Consider the following 22,131-nt stretch of genomic DNA (forward strand, 5'->3'; position numbering starts at 1 on the left):
GTCAAAATGACTGTAGATGTTATGTCCCCTTGAAAGTCATGTGACTTGGAGATCAGTGGTTGCTTACTTCAAAAAAGACATGTGACTTTTCAGAAGCTCAACCTATGGTGCACACTGTCACTTTTGCTGTTACAATGCCACCTCCTCTTGATTCCTGGTCATTATTTATGCTTAGATGTGCTTTTAATGTCCCCACCACCCCCAGCTCCATCAAGTTTTCTACGAGCCTGGCAATTGATCTGCAGAGATAGCTTGGGAGCCACTCCTTCCTCTCTGTAATGGACTATGTTCTCCACTCACCTGCATGAGAGAGCTCTTGGTCTTCTCAGCCAGCATTGCACAGTGTGTATTCACAGGGTGTACTTGGGTTTTCTGAGAGCTTGTGTGGAAAGCAGACACCCTGGCAACTACCCAGTCTGACTTTACAGGTCCAGGTGCTGCTGGAATCATTATGCTAATGTCCTCTGGTGGTTCAGAGGCTGGGCATCCACCTTTGTGTCTCAGGGCCTACCTGGGCATTCCTATCTCTCATGAGCTCATTCAGATATGAGAATTGGCCACCCATCAGTTTCCAAGGATGACAAATGATGACTAGCTGAGTCATTTAAAATAATGAGTTTATTCTGCCATTCTAAGGGACACAAGGTCAGAATCAAGGTACTGGTATCAAGGTTCTGGAAGGGTTTACTCCAGGCTCTTTCCCCTGCTAGGTGCTGCTGGTGGTCTTTGGCCTCCATGGGTTTGTGACACATGATTGCAGTCTCTGGTCTGATAACCTGACCTTCTCTATGGTTATAGAGATTGTCAACTTGATGGGGGTTTAGAATCACCATGGAAATTAACTTCTAGGCATGTCTGTGAATTCTAGTTAGTCTGGGTTAACTGTATATATGAAGACATACCCTGAATGTGTGCAGTACCATCCTGTGCTCTGGGGTCTCAGACTGAATAAAAAAGGAGAAAGCAAAGTGAGCAGCAGTGTTCATCTCTCTCTGCTTTCCTGACTGTGGATGAGATGTGACCAGCCACCTCATACTCCTGTGTTGAGGCCCACACTCTGCCTCAACACTTTTCCTCAACACTTTTGGGGCTAAGTGCTCTGGTCAAGAGAGAGTGTGGCTCTTGGGGCAAGAGACGCGAAGAATGGAGACAAGACAGGGTGTGATTCAGTCTCTTCTATTTTCTCAAGTCTCCCTTATTGAAGGGAATTCTGAGGTATTTATATACACAAGCAGGAGAACACAGGTGAAAACATTTTACCACGTGCACCATACAGCTGAGGTCACTAAACAGCAAAACAAGCTATGTGGGATAAACAATATATTTATCAGAGTGTGCTTCAGCTGTTATAGGCTTTTGACAACCAAGTCTTTCATCAGGGTATATGGTTCCAGATGGCTGCAAAGTTGATCTAGCCGCTTTCTGCTTAAGTCAGCTCCCAACACTCCTGAGGTCTCACGCCCCAGGCCTTCCCCACCACGATGGACTATGCTCTCAGGCTGTGAATCAAATAAACCTGTCCTTCCTTAAGTTGTTTCTTATCAGATGTTTTGTCCCAGCAGTGAGACAAGTAGCCCCCCAGTGTGTCTCAACTTCCTGCCTTATCTTAGGACACCAGTTTCGTCCTGTATCTAAGACAACTTTCCACTGAAGATCTTAAACTGACCATTAGTGAGAAGACCCATTTCCAAGGCCACAACTGCAGGGTCCAGAGTTTAGTGTTGCCTGTCTCTAGGCCATTGCCTCCTCCAGGGCAATAGTATTGGACTCTGCACATCCCTCAGTACCTGCCCCTCAATCCCAGGTAGTATGTGCTAAGTGAGTGACCCTCTCCCATGCCGTTTGCCATTCAACGCTGGCCTTTTGGTCACCTTCCTTCTCAGCATAAGCCCTGTCTTCATACTGATCTTAGGCACTGAGGGGTGACTGACACACTGTTGATGGGTGCTCACTTGATCCTGAGTGTCGACTTTACAGTGTCTTGGTTATGTGTGTTTGTGTGGCGATGGCGGTGTTGGGGTGAGGAGGGCAGATGTGCATTTGTGTTCATTCATGTAGAGCTCTGGGGACCGTTTTGGGTGTTGTCCCTCAGGAGCCATCTACCTTTTGTTTGAAACAGCCCATCTCTGGCCTGAGGGTTCACTTGTCAGGTGATCACTGATCAGAGAGTTCCAAGAAGCCTCCTGTCTTGGCCTCCGTGCATAAACCTCTGTGGGCTTTTTACCTGGCTTCTGGGGATCCAAACTCAGATGCTCACACTTTGGACTGAACTAGTACTCCATGTTGTAGTCTCATATTTTAAACTTCACTACCACTTTGGAGGGACAAGGAGGAAAGAGACCCATCCCTAAGTGTGTCCTCCATTCCTGGTCTGGCACCCCTCACTGCTCATGAGCATACTCCTGTGTGTCCTAGGCTGAGTGAGGCTGAGTGAGGCTGAGTGAGGCTGAGTGAGGCTGAGTGAGGATGAGTGAGGATGAGTGAGGATGAGTGAGGATGAGCTGCTGTCCTCGAATCTCTAGCAGGAGGAAATGAAGGTAGGAACCCCCCAACACACACCTCTGTCAGGTTGGGTTGAGTCAGGGCACATGTCTGAATGTAGGGTAGTGGGAAGTTCTCCACATTTCAAATTGGGCGTCATTAAAAGTGGGTAAACACCTCCCTGGCTTTCCCTATGGTTAATCAGAGAAAATCCTTCTTACTGAAAAATCAAATTGTTCCTGCTTTTGAATGGGGGAAATCTTTGTTTTCTAGACTTGCTAGTGTGCTAGCGAAATCAGAGCACTTGAGAAGTGCAGATGTGGTTTGGGGGAAGGCAGCCATAACCCTGCGGTCAGAGCCATCTGGCAAATGGACACCTGGAAGTCTGCGGAGTTCATGTGGCTGCAGCTTGCCTTCCCAATTGGCACAGCATCTTAGTGTGCACAATTTATGTGCGAGCCGGTCACGGTGTGCATGCTGCTCTTGTCTGATTCTGCGCTGCTGGGGTTTTTTTTTAAGCACCCCCCCCCCTTAAAATATTAAACGTGACTTCCATCAGATTGTTTTATCTGCCAGCTGGAGGAAAGTGCTTGTTGGGAGAGGCTGTGAATAGCGAAGTTAATCCCTGCTTGCTGTCACCCACCGCCACCTTAAGCTGTGGCTGGGCAGATGAGCAGAACCGGCTTGAGGTGCCTTGGCCACAGAGTACCTAGGATGACTTCCATAGGATGGCTTCCATTAAAAGCAAGGCCAGGGGGGAGCTGGGGAGCTCACATCCGAAATAAGCATGCAAGTATTAAGCATGTGGCGCGCTGATAAGCTGCGGACCTGGCTAACCTGTTTTCCCCAATCTTTGGTGGTTTTGTTCTTGACTGGCTCTGAGGGGAGATGTGCTGTCAGATGGATTAAATGACATGGGTTGCGCGTCTTCAGCGGAACAAGGTTTGTTTTCCTGTCTTGTCCTTCCGAAGCTATGGAGAGAGTTGAGGTGTGTGTATGTGTGTGTGTGCGTGTGACAACGCAGTCCACAGAGCTGAGGTGTGTGTTAGTTTGGTGCCTGCTTAGCTGACTAAGGAGCACTTGGATACGGTTGCTAGGTTTCAAGACCGGGAGCCTGTGTCATTACTCTGTGGATTTGCATAGATGATGGATGGAGAGAGATGTTTTCAGATTTCTTAGTGTAATATAGTGTGTGTGTGTGGGGGGTGAGAATGTGAAATCTGAGCTTGTTTTGACTGATGGTTCTTTGAGAATATATACCTGTTTGGAAGCTACCACCTGCTGGGAAATGAAATAATTCCGACCTGTGAGATTTCTGTTTTCCTGGCATTTTCACTATGAAATGTGCTACTTCCGATGAAGCAGGCAAGGCTCTCTGAAGTGAGCCGGAGGAGCCTTTGTATTTGCCAGAGAGACTCTCTAGCAGGTCCTCAGGAAAACTCAAACGCTGACCTATTTCCTTAAATTTAACCAAATGGATCAGGGCCCCCACTGAGGAGTCCCTCCTCTCTGACTCTCCCCAAGGAAAGGGAGGAAGGATGCTACAGCCAGCTGGGCAGCCATCATACAGCTGTTGATCAGATTCCCACAGTATATTGTGGAGCAAGTAACTCAGCAGGGGTGGGGGACAGAAAGCTTCCCAGACACCACACCTGACTGGCGGGGGCTCACCCTCCTATTCTTGTTGCCCTTTGAGTGGATTAGAAAGACGTAAAAATTTTATCAGTCGTATGTGTGTGTGTGTGTGTGTGTGTGTGGTCTTGCACTGGGTTGATTGTTCAGGTCTGTCTGTTCCTGGGGTCTTGGTTGTTGTCTGCCATTGAAGGCATTGGTCTAGTGGTTTATTGTGGCTCTGTGTTTTGCTGCCTCTTCTTCCATCCAGGAGTTTTGTCCCCAGTCATAAAACATAGTTGTGCCACCTGAGTGACATGGTTTTGTTTGTTTTTCCCAGTGACATCCTTGTGCTGCAGCTGTGTTAGGTGGGGGTGGTGTCTCCACTTGGGGATTTCTAACACAAGGCCTAGGTAAATATCCACTTCAGATCTACTGCCATCCATGGCCCATCCTATGCGTGCGTTTGGCTCCTAAAGCACCTTGGTTTTGTTCCTAGTAGGATATGGCAACAGGCCTTCTGTCTTGTGAGCATCTCCATGTGATTTGTCTTTGTGATCTCCGTCTGTCCATGTGCACTCTGGCCCACGTGCACTCCCATGTGCCTCCTAAGCAGCTCTCCATCTGTCCTAGCTTGCTACGTCTGGTCTCCCTTTAGCCAATCAAAATACTGCCTGAGAGAGGGATGGGTGTGGGCACAATGTGTCCTGCTTTGGTCCCTCCTTTCCAGGTCACCCTGCTTCCCCTGCAGTGGACATACCTGGCTGCTGGGAAGTATATACAGCATCTCGGCTCCCTCCTGCACACACATAGACACCTTTGAGTTCTGGGTTGCTCTGGAACCTTTCCTGGCCTGTGACTTCCAGGTTCTGCACACCCTGAATGCAGGAAGCTCCAGAGGTGTGTCACTGCCCTCTACCCTCATCCCCGCAGTCTCTAGCAGTTTCCTTCAACATGAAATACCTGTCTTCCAGGCCACAGCCTATCAGGATGCAGCCCCTTCTATGGCTAATGCCATTCGGCACATCTATCCTATCCTCGAACTCAGAACCAACTGGATGTGCTTGACTAGCTGTTTAAAGGTTCCCATGGCCTCTTCCACACTGTCCTGTCAAAGGACAGTGCCTGGGATAGACTTAGCTGGATATCCACTGAAGCTGTCACAACAGGGTATCCTGATCTGTAGACCCAGCACTATCACCTGCTGCTTGCTACCCTCTTCTGTGGCCACTATCCACTCCAAAGTCCCTCTTGCTGTTGTGGGGCAAGAGGGCTAGGCCAGAGGTGGTGGAGGTTACAGAAGTGATAGATGGATCTCAGTAAAGGTCTGAACCAACTAATAAGCCTTCTGTCATTTATGTGGAAAGGGGGTCAAGTTTCTGGGGGAATTCCTGGATAGTAAAACATCTGGGAAAGTGGGTGGTGGCTGTCAGACATGGCCACACACCAGAACAGAGGGCCTCAGGTCTGCAGGAGTCTGATGCCTCATCCAGACCACCCTGTAAGGGATAGTCCTTTGCACAGAGCTAGACTGTTTCTGTCTCTAAATACCTCAACCTAATACATAACTGGGACTTGGAAAATTCACGGAAGTCTTGAAAACCAAGATTGTCCTTATTCTTGCCTGTGTAGCATTCCGCCACCATCACTTGAGCCAACCCATCTTTCCCCAGCTCTACCTACATACCCACTTTTTTGTTTTGTTTTTGTTTTTTTAAGACAGAGTTTCTCTGTGTAGCCTTACTATGCTAGAACTCCATCTGTAGACCAGGGTGGCCTTAAACTCAGAGATCCTCCTGCTTCTGCCTCCCAAGTGCTGGGATTAAAGGCATGGCCCCTACCCACCTATTTTTATCAGCCCAGTTTCATTTGAGGTCCAGGCTGGTCTTTAGTCCATCTGTGTTTTCTTTGCCTGCAGGCCCTTTCTCTTTGGGTCCAAGGGGAAGGCAGAGTCCTCCCACCTGGTTTTGCTTTCCCTTATGTGGGCTCCTGGGTCTGTCTGGCCTTCTTCATCCTTTCTTGTTCTCTTAGACTGTCCTGAGCCCTGGATCAGCAGGTAAGTTGAGGGCAGTCAGCAGGTACTAGAACTTAAGAGCCGTAACTTGAGAACTTTGCAGACAGATACTTCATGATTGCCATAGGTCGCCCGGGAAAAGACTGAAGTCTACACAAGGGGTATGGAGTATAGCCAGCCTCAGAAAGGAGCCACAGTGCTCCTCCCTCATCCAACTGACATGCAGTGGGCTCCTTCCATGCCCAGATTACATGGATACTGGGTCACACTCTACAGCACAGAATGACCTAGAACTCCCTATGTAGCCCAGGCTACCCTCAAACTAATGGCAGTTTTCCAGCATCAGCCTCCTGAGTACTGGAACGTCATTGCTTTTTAGGCAACTGGGATGGGAATATGCCATCAGTCACTGTCCCCCACCCCACCCTGCATTCTACCAGTGACCAGAGCCGAGGGAGGCTCCAAGAATGCAGACCTTAGTCCCAGCTATGGGTAAGATCCCGAGTAGGCTGTGGACAGAGGCCTGTCAGACCAAGTGGCCCTGCCCCATGCAGACCTCATACTTGCCTCGCCTCAGCCTACCCAACACCTGTGGGCCTCCACGGCTGGTAGCGAATTGAATTTAGCAGTAGGCTGGCCACTCACCTGGAGTTGCTGGCCTCTTCCCACTCAGGAGCTCATTCCTCTGCAATTTCCCCTCATGACAGCCTGAGAAGTAGCATAGAATAGCCTTTCTGTGGTTTCTACAACCTGGGGTCCCTGTCTCTCATATCTGCATCCTTACTGGCTGAGTTTACCAGGACCCTCTGCCTGCTTTGTGTTTCTCCTCCTCTGCACATACGTGGCTCTCCCAGTTCTCATGTCCCCAGGCTCCACTGCAGACTCTGCCAGCTGGTCACCTCTCAGAACCTAGCCAGGAACCAGGTCTTCTAATCAGAGGACCCTTCAGCTGCTTTCTTAAATCTCGGTCTCTGGGATGTTAGGTTCAGGAGCTCACCCTCCCTCTTGAGAGTGTGCAGAAGGCGTGCTGGCCACCAGCCCAAATCCGTCTCCAGCCATAGCCTTGGGCTTGTGCTGGAGGATCTTCAGGGGCACAGTGAAAGTCAGTGAGGCGGGGGGGGGGGGGGGGCATCCTGCTTCCCTCCTTTCCCACCTGTTCCCCTCCCCCTCCTTTTGTTTTTTCTTCCTTCTTTCACACCTCTTTCCTGTAGCATTTGACCTTCATGTTGGCACTGGTGTCCTCCCCTAGGTCTGTACTTGACTCTGCCCCTCTGGAGGGCTCAAGAGGCTCACTCCCAGGTTCCCAAGATCCTTGTAAGCTCTGTTTCACCTTGGCCGCTCACCTATGCCTTCCCTGGCAATTAGTCCAAGTACAGGCCTGGAAGTGACCTCAGCATTCATATTGGCCCCAGCTGAGCTTCCTGTGCTGTTCTGTGAGGACTCTCAGCCCTCAGTGAGCCAGGGATGCCTATGTTCAACAGCAGAACTTGAAGACCTTCCTTTAAAAAGCCCATACCCATAAGGGCTGCTGGGTAGTGGAACTGAAGCAAAAGCATTAGGCCAAGGACGGGCAATGTTGAGATTCCATCTGGAATTATTTTGGTGATCTTGGATCAGCCATGTTCTTTCTGGGCCTCAGCAGAGTGTCAGCTCTTCCCCTACATCCCTCAAAGCTATACATGGGACTCTTTCTGGGTCAGAGCTGAGCCCAAATGCAAGAAGGATTTCGACAGGCAGCAGCAGGGTTGGGGGCTCTTTCTTGTGGCTCTTGAAGGCGGTCCAGGTATTCCAGCCACGTGGTAGGGGCTGCAGACTTGCAGGATGTGCGTGGTGGAATTAAACGGAGCAGAGGGAAGAATCTAATTCTGCTCTAATAAGCAGCAATAGCAGGATTTCACCCGGCTCTAGTGAGAAGAGGGAGGGTTCCCCCATGCATGTACCTCCATGGGGTTCACTCCTACCCAGCTGGAAGGGACAAGTCAGAGTGCAGGGAAATGGCAGGAATTATTAGAAAACCAGGTGAGCAATCAGGGCTTGGTTATGTGACTCTGCTGGGTCCTAGCTTCTGAGGCAGTCAGGAGAGGCATGAGAGACCCTCATACCACTGTACTGTCATGCCCTGAGGCCATTGCTGTTTGGGCTTTACTGTCTAAGAGATGCCAATGTAGCAGATAAAGAGCCTTGAGGATATTTTGTTTCCTCATGATGCTCAGGAAGAAGGTAGTGTCAGGTGGTCTGAAGGGGCAGAGAGCGCCCAGCTGGAGCAGTAGGAAGGGCAGGAATGAATCTGGAGCCTTTTGCAAATGGGCTTTGTCTACTTTGTTTCTTTGTGGCCCCACCCAGGCTCCTGGGAGCCAGATGAAAAGAACCACTTCTAGCTATGGGAAGTTCCCAGGATTGTGAGGCTGCTCCTGACAGAGCAAGAGAAAGTTATCTGCTATGCCAGAGGAATATTCATCAAAGGAGAGGCTGATCCCCTGCTTAAGGCTACCCTTGGCCATGGCCGCTGTGGTCATAAGGTATGACCCTGCACTCCTAGGTAGCTTTCTGTGATTTCCAGAGCGTGGTCTTACTGAGAGAATAAATTCTCTAGAAAGTGGGTGAGGGCAGCCAGCTGATGTGCAATCACGGCAACCTTACATGCTTCCCCCCCACCCCCCCGCCCCCATGTCCTTCTCCCATGCTGGGAGAAGTTGAGGTTACATGAGAAGGAAGACTTAGCTTTGGAGTCTGGCTTTGTTCTAGTTCCTCCCAGAGATCCACTTTCGGAGTGACTTGGTCTCTAGACCACTAATTCCATTCTCCCTGAAGCTCCACAAAACTCCTGGCTAAATGCTGGCTGCTGTGTTTTTTGTGTAGCATGAAACCTGGCTGAAATACTGCTTGTGGCTTTAGAGAAGTATAGATGGGGCAGCCTTCCCGCTGTCTCCTTCAATCCAAGCCAGCAGGACTTTCTCCTGCTGCTGGGGCAGGTGCTCAGCATAGCTTCCCTACTCCCCCACACCACTGTGTCCACCAACTCTCTCCTATTTGCCTATCTCCCCTAAGACTCTAGGCTCATCAGCCTGTGTTCTGTACTATTTCCTGGCCAAGATGGTGCCCAACACTCACAAGGCTCTTGGCAATATTCATTAAGCTGTGAGCGCATGTCAGGGAGGAGGACCCATCTTTCTCTGTAGTGACTATTCACAGAACATAAAATCCTTTCGTCCATGTCAATGTAACTGACTTCACTCAAGGAGAACCCTGGTCCTCGCTGCCAAGACCAGCATCCGATTGCCTTCTAGGGATATGGCTTTGGCATCAGCCCATCCAAACCAGTCATAGTGGCCACTGACATTCATTTTCCTTTCTTCTCTTTTCTCAGATCTGAGAAAGGCCTAGAAAGAGGGGTGAGTGTATCAGAAATACTCATCATGAGCAAACAAGATGGCTCAGTCAGTAATGAAGCTTTCAGCTAAGCCTAAAACCTGGATTCAATCCCCAGATCCCTCATGATAGAAGTAGAACCATCCCCCAAAAGTTGTCTTCTGACCTTCGAATGTGCACTTGGCACACACACATAACTTTAAAAAAAAAACCAAAAAACCAAATTTCCATCTAGATCTGGAAGAGTGAAGAGGGGCACATGGCAAGGCTGGAGGGGAGAGGGCTGTGAGGCTGGGACTAGGCCAGGCCTAGCTCACGGTGGCGTTCTTCCGTTTTAGGTCAATGGCTACTGCTAGGCCACATGGTTGCCCTATAGCCTGCCAGGTAGAGGACAGTGCCATGCCCGAGAACAGGACAGAGTGGGCAGGAGGAGGGCAGGTGACACGTGTCAGCAATCACAGCAGACCTGAGGAATAGTTAGCTTCTGTCCCAGAAGCTCGATGAGTTCCAGGAGGAGCTCAGGGTTCAGGCCCCAACTCTTGGCTCTGATCTTGTGTACTGCATCTTCTGTTGCATGAGGAGGCTGATGGGAAGAACTGGGAGATGGCTCGGTGGGTAAAGCACTTGCCACACAAATATGAGGACCTGAATTCCCACCCTCAGAATCCACCTAAAGCCAGATATACTAGTGCATATCAGTCATCCCCGTGCTCCTAAGTGAGATGGAAGGCTGAGACAGGGGAATCCCTGGGAGCTTTTGGGCCAGCTAGCCTGGTGCACACGTCAGTGCACAAGAGATCCTGCCTCCAAGCAGGTGGGAGGTGAGGCTTGACATGGCAGGGTGCCCTCTGACCTTTATGTGTACATTTGGCACATGAACATGTTTACACACACACAAATGCATAGAGAGCAATAGCCTGTCAATAAAATGTGTCCTGTCACTAAGCACCGTGTTAGTAGTTTCTAGTTACCCAGTTAGCCACACGTGGCCCTTAGCTATAGCCCTGATGCAGGTTTAGTAGGATCTGTGCCTTAACCCTGTGGCAACTCTCCCATGCGCGCTTTGAAAAGAAGCATGCCTGCTTTCTTCAACTACAGCATCCTGGGGTAGCAGGTTAACCAGCAGCCGGTGCAGACGGCAGGGTGGGAAATGTTCAGCAGGTGTGGATTTCAGCGCTTTCGAAAACCCTATTACTGAATTTGGATAAGACCTTTAACATTGACATTTATTCTTTTCTAATGTGTCATTTAAATACAAATACATGAATCAAGAAAATAACACTTATTATATGACTGTTACTAAAAGGAGTCTTGCTGCGTGAAGGAGCAATGGGAGACATGTCCTTCATGTGTGGCCCCGTGCAGGGAATGCCTGTGGTTGGAAATGAGGGCATGAGCACAGGGTGCCTGGCTCAGTGCCAGGAGATACGAGATGCCGAGATGCCCTGAAGTGATTGTGACGATGTTTGCTGACTTACGACAGCTCAACTCGCAACATTTTCACTTTCCAATGGTGGGAACCGGAGGCCCTTCAATAGAAGACCAGGCTTGGGTTTGGGATGTTCTCCTGAGCTGGCAATATGTATTCTAATCATCTCGTGGGCTGCTGGGTCATAGCAGAGCTCTTCAGCACCCACCAGCCCTAAGGTGATGGATGGAAGGGACGTTCTGTACCGTGCTGTGCGGCTAAGCTGTGGCATGAGGTCAGTCATGTGCAGTTTCCTTTCTATTTTGACAGTGTTGAAGATAGAACCCAGGGTTTTATGCTCAATAGACAGTCCCTCTACTGCTGAGTTATCTAGCCTCCCTACCCCACAGCCCTTAATGAATTTTCTACCGAACAATATTCTCAACTTGCAATGGATTTACCAGGCTCTGACCTGTGATCTAGATAAAGCCTTGCCCTTCAAACCAGCTCCACTTTGCACCTCCTGGCCTCTCATGCCCATGTTACTTACCCCAGGGACATCCATGGTGGGACCAACCCAGCATGCTGGCCGCAAACCTCTGAGGTGGGAGCAGAGCCATCTCTGCCCAGCGTCTGCCTTCTGTGTGTAGGGGATCATCCACTGCAGCAAAGGTGCCCACGAACCTGTAAGAGTTTGGGGAAAGTGAGAAGCAGCGCTGTGGGCAGGAGGCTTCGCCCTGTCTCAGTCTTTCCAGCGGGGGGTCAGATTAGGTGGTTGCTGTGGGCTCTGATCTTCTTAGTGACTTTGGAAAGGTGAGACCTTCTTTGGGGGCTGTGGGCGGTTCTCCTGTGAGGCTGCTCCTTATGGTGTGTCTGCTTTTTACCCTTCTGGTAGTCAAAGGTAGCTCCCGGACATTTCCTTCTTTCTCCTTCCCTCCCTCTTTCATTCCCCCTCTTCCCTTCCCCCTTTCTCCTCTTCCCTTCCTCCATTCCTTTTGTTCCCTCCTTCTTCCCCCTCTTCCCTTCCCCTTTCTCTTCTTCCCTTTCCCACCTCCCTTTCTTATGTCTCCTCCCCTCCTTCCTCCCCCCTTCCCTTCCTTTTTCCTTCTCTTTTCCCCTCAATCTCCCTTTCCTTCTCTTCCTCCTCCTCTTTCTCTGTCTTTTTGTCTTTCTCTAGTTCTGGCAGTGGAACCCAGGGTCGTGTACATACTGGACCAGTGTTCTACCATGCACTACATACCCAAGTCTAATATATGTATAGTCAAAATGCCCTGGGTCATGGAGCACAGATCACAGTGTGAAGGGTTTTGGTGTCTTCTTGTGATTGCATATACTTCTCACATTATTAACTCTTCAATGGGATGTCCTCTCCCACAAAACTACCATGATAGGCATTTGACAGTTAGTGCGCCTTTGTGTTAAGTGAGATTTTTTTTGATAAGGCAAGATCATGATAATATAAATATTCCATTTGCTTTCATCACAGTCAAGTCTGTAACATACTGTTCCAGGGATGGCAATGGTCATAATGAAAAATTTAAAGCCTTTAACTTACCGATATTTATTCATCTATGTATAGTGTGCATGGATATGTATGTGGCTATGTACATGGATATGTGTGTGGATATGTATGTGGCTATGACATAGCTATGTACGTGGCATGGTTTCATATAGAGGTCAGTGGGAATTATTTCTCTCCTTCACCACCTCTCCTCTCTGGGTTGAACTCAGGTCTTCATGCTTGGTGGTAAGTGCTTTTACCTGCTGAGCCATCTCCTGGCCCTAATAATAACTTATTTTAAAACTAGGAATTCACTTTGCATCTCAGGAACAGCTGTGACTCTGGGGAATGGTGGGTGCCTCCCTCCTGAGCCTCCCCACTCCTCCCACTCCTGGGATTTCATCGAAGGTTAAGACATTCAAAGCAGAGCCTACCCAAGTCATTTGAGAAACAAAACTTACTGTCTACCATCTCAGAATAGTCTCTAGCTCTGGATGCAGAGGTTGCCGTGGCAACACTTCTTTGTTTTTGGGAAACCACAGACACTAGCCTAAGAACTACAACAGGCCAGATGTGAATTTTGCCTCTGGAGTGAAGGGTAGGGAGCAGGGATCATCTAGAACAACTGGTCCCTGATGCACTTCCTTCAAAGTCATGACATCATTGATATCCCCATGTCACACCCACACAAAGCTCATGGACAGTGAGAGCCTGCACCTCGAGTCCCCAGGAGCTGGTTTTCTAGGTGTCATAGGTATCTTTCTTCCTAGTTATCCAGATCAAGCCAGGCCAGGGCAGGTGACCCCAGACCTTACACAGAACATGGAAGGCAGGATCATTTACTAAGGTTGGCTAGACTGGCCTGCCTGCAAGCTCTGGGGATCTCCATCCCCATAGCAGTGGGGTTATAGATGCGTGTGCATCATCATCTCTGGCTGGCTTGCTCTTTTCTTTTCTCTTTTCTTTTTTCTTTTTGGCTCATTCTGAAGATCCCAACTCAGGACCTCATGCTCACGTGGCCAGCATTTTACCAACTGAGCTATCCCATCAACCCCTACAAATCAGTTTTCAGTTGGCCAAGATGGAAGAGCAGAGAGCTCAACAGATGCCCAGCATAGGGAGGGGGCTCAACAGAACTGCAGCATCCTGTTGCATGTGCCTCATGGACCCCGCATACCTGCATTCACCTCTGCTTTGGTACCTCTGACTGGACAAGCAGTTCTTCCCTGCCTTCAGCTAAAGTGAGCATTTCTACTGCCACGGTTGGGATATGGTTTAAAATTTTCTTTCAAGGCCTCGTGTATCTGGAGCTTAGAACTCCACAGTAGCAGTGTTTGAAGGTGGTAGGGACTTTAACAAAGTGGATTCCCACCTTCTGCAGCTCCCTGCCTTGTGATGCAATCTTTTCTTCTGCCTGTCCATTATTGTGATGCCACCTGCCTTGAGGCCCTTGCCAGAACCTCAGAACTTGCTAAGTGCTGGACTAACAGAAACCCTCTTTGTTTATGAAGTTACCCAGCCTCAGGCATTTCATCATGGTCATAGAAAAGGAACTAATACATCTATCTACTATGGCTATTTCTTGTTATCAAAGAAGGGTCTGTGTCCTTTCTCCACCCACCTCCCAGCCAATCCAGTTTCTCTTTGGTCTTCATGGATGTGTACACTTGGACCCTTCTATAAGCTTTAAAGTCTGTACTCTTGTCTTCACTTCCCTGTGCCATCTTGCCCAATCCCCAATGCTGAGCACCAGCCAATATAACAACCATCAGAGAGCTTCAGGTATCCAGAGCTGAAGAAAGATCTGGAAAGTAGAAAATTTTTTTCCATATGTGTCAGTCTTGACCTGAACCAATTTTCAGTCATTTATAGTTTTTATTTGGCATTTCTAGTATAGTTTTATCTCCATCTTCTGTGGGGCACCTCACGTGATCTGTGATGGGAGGTTGCTCAGACCCACTGGCTGTGTGACATGCCAGGGCACATGTTACTGTCACAGAACCTGGGTGGTGCACAGATACCAATGCACCTCTGGTTTCCAGGGTTGGCACCATGGGTCTGTATTTGTTGACTGAACAAAAGAGTTCTTTAAAAAATAATCCTGGGTTTACCTTCTAGGCCATGCAGAAGCGCCTTTCAGGATAGTTTGCAGGAGAGTGGGTCAGGTTGTGCTTTAAATGTTAATTGGGAGTCAAAGTGGGAATTGCAAGTGCCTTCAAAGACCATCTCAGCCAAGATCAGACGGGATCTGTGGTGATTTATGGCTCCCCAAGTCTTTCCCAATGAATGCCACACGGGCCCTCTGAGCGACAGGCATGTCTAGCCCTCACTGACTTTTCATGAATGTCCATCTTCTTCCCCCAAGTCCATGGTCACGTCCACCCCCTCTTCTGTTCCATCCCTTTTGTCCAGCTTGCTTAGCAAATGTGCCAGGGGAGTCCCTGGGGTCCTCTCAGAGCCCCAGGGAGGGCTCATGGCTTTTGAGGGACAGAAGAGCCCAGAGATTCCTGAGATCTACTGTGCTGCCCCTTGGGCTCCCTGCCCTGTGGTGATCCTCTGTGCTGGCGGTCTCAGCACAGGTTTCTCCTAACCTCCATATAGAGCCTGAGATCCTCAGCCTCAGATCCAACAGGACCCCACCTGCCCAACCAACTCAGAGACCTTCATTTCGATGCCTGTCATGAGCTGAATGGTGTCCCCTAAACCGTGTTGAAGTCTAAGCCCTGACTCCTCAGATCAGGCCTTTCTTTGGAAATAGTCTCTCCCAAGGCTGTCAGACTAAAGTGCAGCATTAGAGTGGACTCTTGACCTACAAATGGGGCCTCATGAACACAGACACATGTGTGTAAGTCACCCGAGGATGCAGGCAGAGATCCGGCAAGGTTCATGAAAGCCAAGAACAACTGCAGATCTGATACTGGAAGCCACTCAAGCCAAGTTCTGCGTTCACCCTGAGGAGGGATGTAGCAGGCTCCCCTGGGACCTGGGAGTCAGGTGCAAGAGGCTGTGTGCCAACTGCCATTTTGACTTTACTTCCTGAGAAGTCGGTATGTAGTTGACTAGACCAGTGCTGCTTCCTTTGAAGTCAGGCACTTTCTCTGCTGTCTGCACCCTCCGTGTAGTCAGCACCTGACCTATGTACAGCTGGACCCCTGACTTGAGGACATTTTGTTTGTATCATGTCCTGAAGCAGCCCACTTCTCCCTGCCCTTGCCATAGATTTTGGTCCTTCTTAAGCAGCCCTTCTCTGAGTTCTCCAGAAGGTGACCGTGTGCTTCGGCTCTCCAGTTTCAGTTCGTACTTGTCCTCTGACGGCTTTGGGAGAGGTCTGGGGTTGACACCTGAGTCTTTCAGGAGTGTGGAGACCCATGTATCCCCTGCCTGGTGGTATAAGAGTTATAGTCTTATCCAGAAAGTAGCCACCACCTGTGGCCTTCTAGACTGGGGGACTAACACATGCGTGAGGAGGGGTTAGTCTGAAGGACAGGCAAGTGAGATAATGCCACGCACAAGGCTGTCGAGCCAGTGGATTTGTGACTAGAAATGTGAGCTGACTCTCCGAGAGGGTAGCTGCTGATCTTGAAGGGAGAGTTTCAGGGGTCCTCCTGACTCTGCTTCCCCAGCACCGGGATAATAAGCATGCCCTACTGCACCCAGCTTTTTGTATTAGGGATTAAACTCGGGTCCTCAGGCTTGGATGGCAAGTGTTTTTCTGACTGAGCTCTCTCCAGCCCCGGTATTTGTGTCTTCTGAACAAATGAATCTCAAGGTGAACCTCTATCACACTGGGTGTCAGGGAGCATGTACATTCATGCCCAGCCCCATGCCCACTGTGTTCTTTTCCAAGTTCCCTGGGTATTGCCACTGTGATAAATGCTCGGGGTTCTTACACAAGCTCAGTGTGGACCCTGGCTGTTCTTTCTTTCCTGTACAGTTGCTTTGTCTGGTGAGGGGAGCCAAACACTGGGAGCCATAGTTGGGCATTAGGAATGGTGGCTCTTCTACAGCCCATGGTGGGCTCTGGGTCTAATGTAAACATTCCTTAACAAGCCTGTCAGAAACAGCTTGGATACCCACTTGAATAATGTGCTCTCTACGTTTGCGTGGACGAGAGAGGGTCTTAGTACATTCAGGCCATGGTAACAAAATGCCATAAACCCAGAGTTCACCAACAACTCAGATTCTTTTCTTGTAGAACTGGAGGCTGGGAACAAGATTGGGTGCCAGCAAGTTCCATAGGCTATGATCCTAAGAAATCGATGCTACTCAGGAGGCCTTACTCCAAGACCTAAGTGTTTCCCAAAGGCATTCAGATTTTGGGGAACATGGCATGGTACCTGGTCTAACACAAGTAAAGATTCCCCATGCACCCCAAAAAATCTCCCAGCTCACAGCATAGCCTTGCTAGTCCACTTCTCTTCAAACCTCAGTTTTCCGTCTGATGGCTGACGTGGACATTAGCCTGGCCCCACATAAAAAAAAAACTCACAAGCATGGGGACTCTTCTCTGGCTAGCACAGACCCGGTGAACCTGAATGTCTTCCTCACGAATACCTTTGCTTTTTTTCTCTGAAGCTCCCGTCTCCCCATCTTTTCTCACTCCCCCTCCAATTTCCAGATGTGCTAAACAGGAAGATGCCCAGTGGCGTTGCCATAGCAACAAAAGCAGACCTGGCTATCTTGAGTGTTGCCCCTCTGAGGCACCTCTCTCCTTCAGCCTTCTGGATGACAGCCCAGGAAGAAAGTGGGAGAGAGTAGGTGGGACCCTGAGCTGGGGTGTCTCTTCTTTGTTTGTCTCAGCAAGTTCCTGGGGGTGGTGACTCTGCTCAAGCCCCCTTACCTAGATCTGCTTGCACTGCCAAGTCAGAGTACCATAAACTGGGGACTATTATAGCTTCTTTGTTCTGGAGGTCAGAAACACAAGTGTGACAGGGTGTCTCCTTTGGATACCTGTCCTTAGCTGTGGATGGTGGCTTCGTCCCCCACCACCTAATTCTCTCATGGACCTTTGTATCCACCCTTTGTACTAGATTAGGACCAAAGTTTAACCCATATGATGACCTTTTCAATGAATAAAGTCACATTCTAAGACATGAAGGTGAGGACTCCAACATAGAAGGGATTTTTGGTTTTTGGTTTGTTTTGGGTGTTTTGGGGTTGGTTGTTTGGGGAAAGACACGGTTTTAGCCTGTAGTACTTCTGATAATTGAGGGGGCCCCACATCTTATCTTTATGGTGACAGCTCTGGCTGCCAGAGACAGAGTGTCTGTATGACGCCTGTGAGGGGAAGATAGACTGCATTCCCAACCCCAGTCACTCCTGATACACAGCAGATCAGCAGCTCCTGGGGACATCCCAGAGGACAAAACAGCATACACCAGTGGTGACATATTTGGAGGGACAGGCTCATCCTGGTTTCTCAGCTTCAGGCTTGGGTGCCAGCTTAGGCCACCTGCTTACTGTTATGATTACTTACATCCTAACTTCGCCCTCCCTAGGGTCAGGAGCCACATCTAGCTTGTCCCCCGCCACACCATCTCCTGGGCCTGGCCCATAGTAAGCCTCAACTAAACTTGCCTTTTTGGATGAAAGGACACAGGGCATCCCCCTTGCAGAACATTCCAAAGCCTTGATTCTGCTCCTGCTGGGACCATCAGGAAACACAGGCTACACAGATCCCACAACCTACCTGGTGAGCACAGGGGGCTGGGTTTGCACACTGTGGCTCTGAGCCACAGAGAGTTAACTGGCTTGGAAAGGAGGCTGGCTTGGTGCAATTAAGTCTGCGATGCTTATTTGCAGATTTTTTTTTTTAACACCAATTTCAGTCTAAAAAGCCTGCTTCTCACCAAATAAGATTTCTGATGAGAATTTTGATTGAATTCATGTGTTGTGACGCAAGTTCAGGTACAGGTCGAGCCAGGAACACACAATTATCCCACCTCTTGTTTCATAGCCAGTGATAGAAGGGTGGTAGGGAGACATCTAACTCCCTGTGGTAATGTCCTTCTGCAGCCGGGGCTGTGCCAGACCTCGTTTGCTAGTGTTTTAAAAAAGCACTCATCCTTCGCAGTCTACAGGTCGAAGGAACAAAACCATTAGCAGATTTGGGACTCGTTCATTTTCACGTGGAAATGGGCATAATAGAGCTCTGGGTTAAACATGGCACGTGGCTGGGGGCATAGGGCTTACAGACCCAGGGCCTGATTAGCGCCTTGAACAATCTGCAACCTTCAACTGACCATGCTTGTTAACTGGCTGGGCCCTGCAGGGTTCCCACTGCTTGGGACCTGAAAGGGCTTCATCCTCATCTGCCACCCAGAGTTGAGGGATGGCTGAGCTGAGCTGACTATTGCATTCCAGGGGCCCTGTGTGGAGCTGCCTTCTGAGGGGGAACTTGTATGCCACACACAGCCACATTTCTTACTGTAGTATCTTCCCACAAGCAGAGATCTATGGGAAGGCTGGCTTGTGCATGGCTTGTCCTCATCGTCTATTCAGGGCCCTGGCCCACAGGGTGCTCATTCAGCCATCCTGGATGAATGAAGGGAAGAATGGGTGATATATTATTAGGTTTCTACTGCTGAGATGAAACACAGACCGAAGCCAACTTGAGTAGGAAAGAGTTCATTTCATCTTACAACTTACAGGTCATAGTCTAAAGTAAGCCAAGACAGTAATTCAAGGTGGGAAACCTGGAGGTAGGAACTGAAGCAGAGCCATGGAGGAATGCTGCTTAATGGATGCTCCCCAAGGCTTGCCCAGCCTTCTTACATAACCTAGGATCACTTGTCCAGGGTTGGCACTGCCCACAGTGGGCTGGGCCCGTCCACATCCACCATTAGTCAATAACATGCCCTAAGGGTTTGCCTAATCTGATGGAGGCATTTTTCTTAATTAAGAGTCCCTCTTTTTGGATATGTATCAAGTTAACAATAACCAACCCACCTACATGGTGAAGGGAGGCATAGATGAGGGGCTGAAGAAGGGAAGGACAGAGTGGACACAGGCAGGGAGGAAGGGTTCACACAGCATCTGGGCACACAGCTTCTGTCCACAGCAGTGATAGAGATAAGATAAGGGCCAGGCTGGAGGAGAAATGGAGTTAGAGAATATGATGGAGACCTCATTGCATATATAGCACACTGCCAACCATCACAACACACACACACACACACACACACCATACACACAGACACACACATCATACACACAGACACACACACCACACACACTCACACACATACCACATACACACACGCCACACACACACACACCACACACACACTCACACACGCCACACATACACACACCACACACACTCACACACATACACACACACCATACACACAGACACACACACACCACACATACACACACTCACACACACACACCACACACATACACACACACCACACACACATATACACACACTCACACACACTCACCACACATACTCACACACCACAGACACCACACACACTCACACACACACACCACACACACATTCACACATACACACACACTCACACACACTCACCACACATACTCACACACCATAGACACCACACACACTCACACACCACACATACACACACCATACACACAGACACACACACACCACACATACACACGTACACCACACACACACCACACACATACACACACACCACACACACATACACACACACCACACATACAGACACACTCACACACACCACACATACACACACTCACACACACTCACACACACCACACACACTCACACACCACACACACCATACATACATACACACTCACACACACAGACACACCACACATACGCACACACACACACACCATACACATAGACACACCACACACACACCACACACACACCACACATACACACACACCACACATACACACACACCACCTCACCCAGACCACATCACACCACATATATCACATGACCACCACACCTCCTATACCATATACACACGATATCACAACCAAACACATGCAACCATTTCATACACTCACACACCGCATACCACCATATGCTATCAGAAACATAGTACATCTCACCTCACAGACCACACACATCACAGCACACATGCTACAATTCCTATGTGCCTACCATATCTCAACCAGACTACGCATACCATATCCTATTTACACATGTGGGCACAACACCATGCATCACATGCATGCATGCACTACATAACATCACATGCCACACACTGCAAATACATGTCAGTATGACCAGAGTTGAGCATGCAGGATCATGACTTGAAGCCCTTGCTGTGGTATCTTTTTAAGATGGCAAAGCCACTGTTTTACAGCCACTTTATGTTTCTCTGCTCACTGCACTGAGACGTCAAAGAGCAAATGTCCAGCCATTTTTCCAAAGACCCGATGAAGGCAGAAGTGTCCTGGTCCCGTTGTCCAATTGGTGTACTCTCAGGATTGTGTCCTGATCCCAGGGGGCTTTATGGCTAGCTCTAGTTGTGGGTATGGGACTGAAGGGGTTGGGGATACACAGATAGGGACACTGCTGGTATCCTGCTGGGCACAATGATCTGATAGTTCTCCTTATTTCCCATCCCTTTCTTCATCCAACTCCAGTTCAGCACATTCTTAGGTCTTGGGTCTGCCGCATGGTAGCTTATGGGAGAAGTCTGAAAGGTACACCTACTGAATCATCCCAGGGGTGGGGTACAGAAATAGGTTAGCCACCTGTAATGTCTATGCTGAGCCTGGTCAGTGTCAGAGAGGCTTCCAAGACAAAATGATCCTTAAACCTTAAGAAGGGCTTGGACCAGGACAATATGGGAATTAGAGCTGGCAATATGGGCAGGGACTGAAGGAGATGCCTGACAGTCATACACAGAGCCAGCTTGGTGGAGTCGCCTGCAGTCTGGGGACAGGGGTATCTTTCTCTGATGCCCTTTGGCTCTGATGCCCTCAGATCACCATCACTGTTAGCTGCTTAGGAAGCTGGGTTCTGGCTGTGCTAAAATGTCTGCTGTCTCTGGAACTTCTGTCCTTGCCCGGGCAGCTCCCTGACTATGCCGGGTGCTCGTCCTAGGATAGGTCCCTGTATGTGATGGCTGTGTAACAGGTTCTTTCTTCCCAGAGATGGTGATTGGCCACTCTCTTGATTTAAAATCTGAGGTTCTTAACTTGTGCTGGGAAGTTTCCTGGACCCTATGTTGGGACTGATGATGTCTATCTAGCCACCTATTTCGTCACCATCTTTTCAGCTGCTCAAGCACCCACCCACCTGCCCACTCATCTAACTCCTTACCCATTCTCTCACTCACACATCCTCACCTACCTGCCTATTCACTTATATATACACACATACACCCCTATCCACTTATCCATTTACCCATTAACCAGCCTATTCATTCTACCTACTCACACATCTGCCATCTACCTTTGTATCTGCCCATCCACCCATCTCCACCCCCATCTACCCACCATGCCATCCCTTCATCCACTCAGTCATCCACACAGACACATCTACCATCTTATCCGCTCAGTCACCCATCACGTACTCACTCCCTACTCCTGTCCATTTATCTCCCACTATACCTACTTACTCACCGCCTCATCACCTCATCCAGCCACCCAGACAGAAAACCAGCACAGTGGTGAGAAAGGATAGCAAGGGTCACAGGAGATGAAATCCCCACCAACAGAGAGCTCAGGAAAGGAAGGCCTTACTGAGGGCTAAGTCTGGGAAGAACAAGCCATCCGAAG

At 49.2% G+C, this 22,131-nt stretch overlaps 1 protein-coding gene across 18 annotated transcripts in view; it reads left to right on the plus strand.

Annotated features, from left to right (window-relative positions):
• The window catches only part of Shank2 (SH3 and multiple ankyrin repeat domains 2), a 441,204-nt gene that overhangs the window by 157,145 nt on the left and 261,928 nt on the right, over nt 1-22,131 (plus strand). Inside the window, exon 1 of one of the 18 annotated variants that reach the window (XM_076914273.1) lies at nt 3,225-3,423. The exons of the other annotated variants lie outside the window; for them this stretch is intronic. Coding sequence (XP_076770388.1) covers nt 3,396-3,423 — 28 coding nt within the window. The 5' untranslated portion in view covers nt 3,225-3,395. Of the gene's footprint in view, nt 1-3,224; nt 3,424-22,131 lie in introns of those variants that run through there. 18 annotated transcript variants of the gene reach the window in all.

The sequence above is a fragment of the Arvicanthis niloticus genome, chromosome 1, assembly GCF_011762505.2.
Source record: "Arvicanthis niloticus isolate mArvNil1 chromosome 1, mArvNil1.pat.X, whole genome shotgun sequence".
NCBI classification, from domain to species: domain Eukaryota; kingdom Metazoa; phylum Chordata; class Mammalia; order Rodentia; family Muridae; genus Arvicanthis; species Arvicanthis niloticus.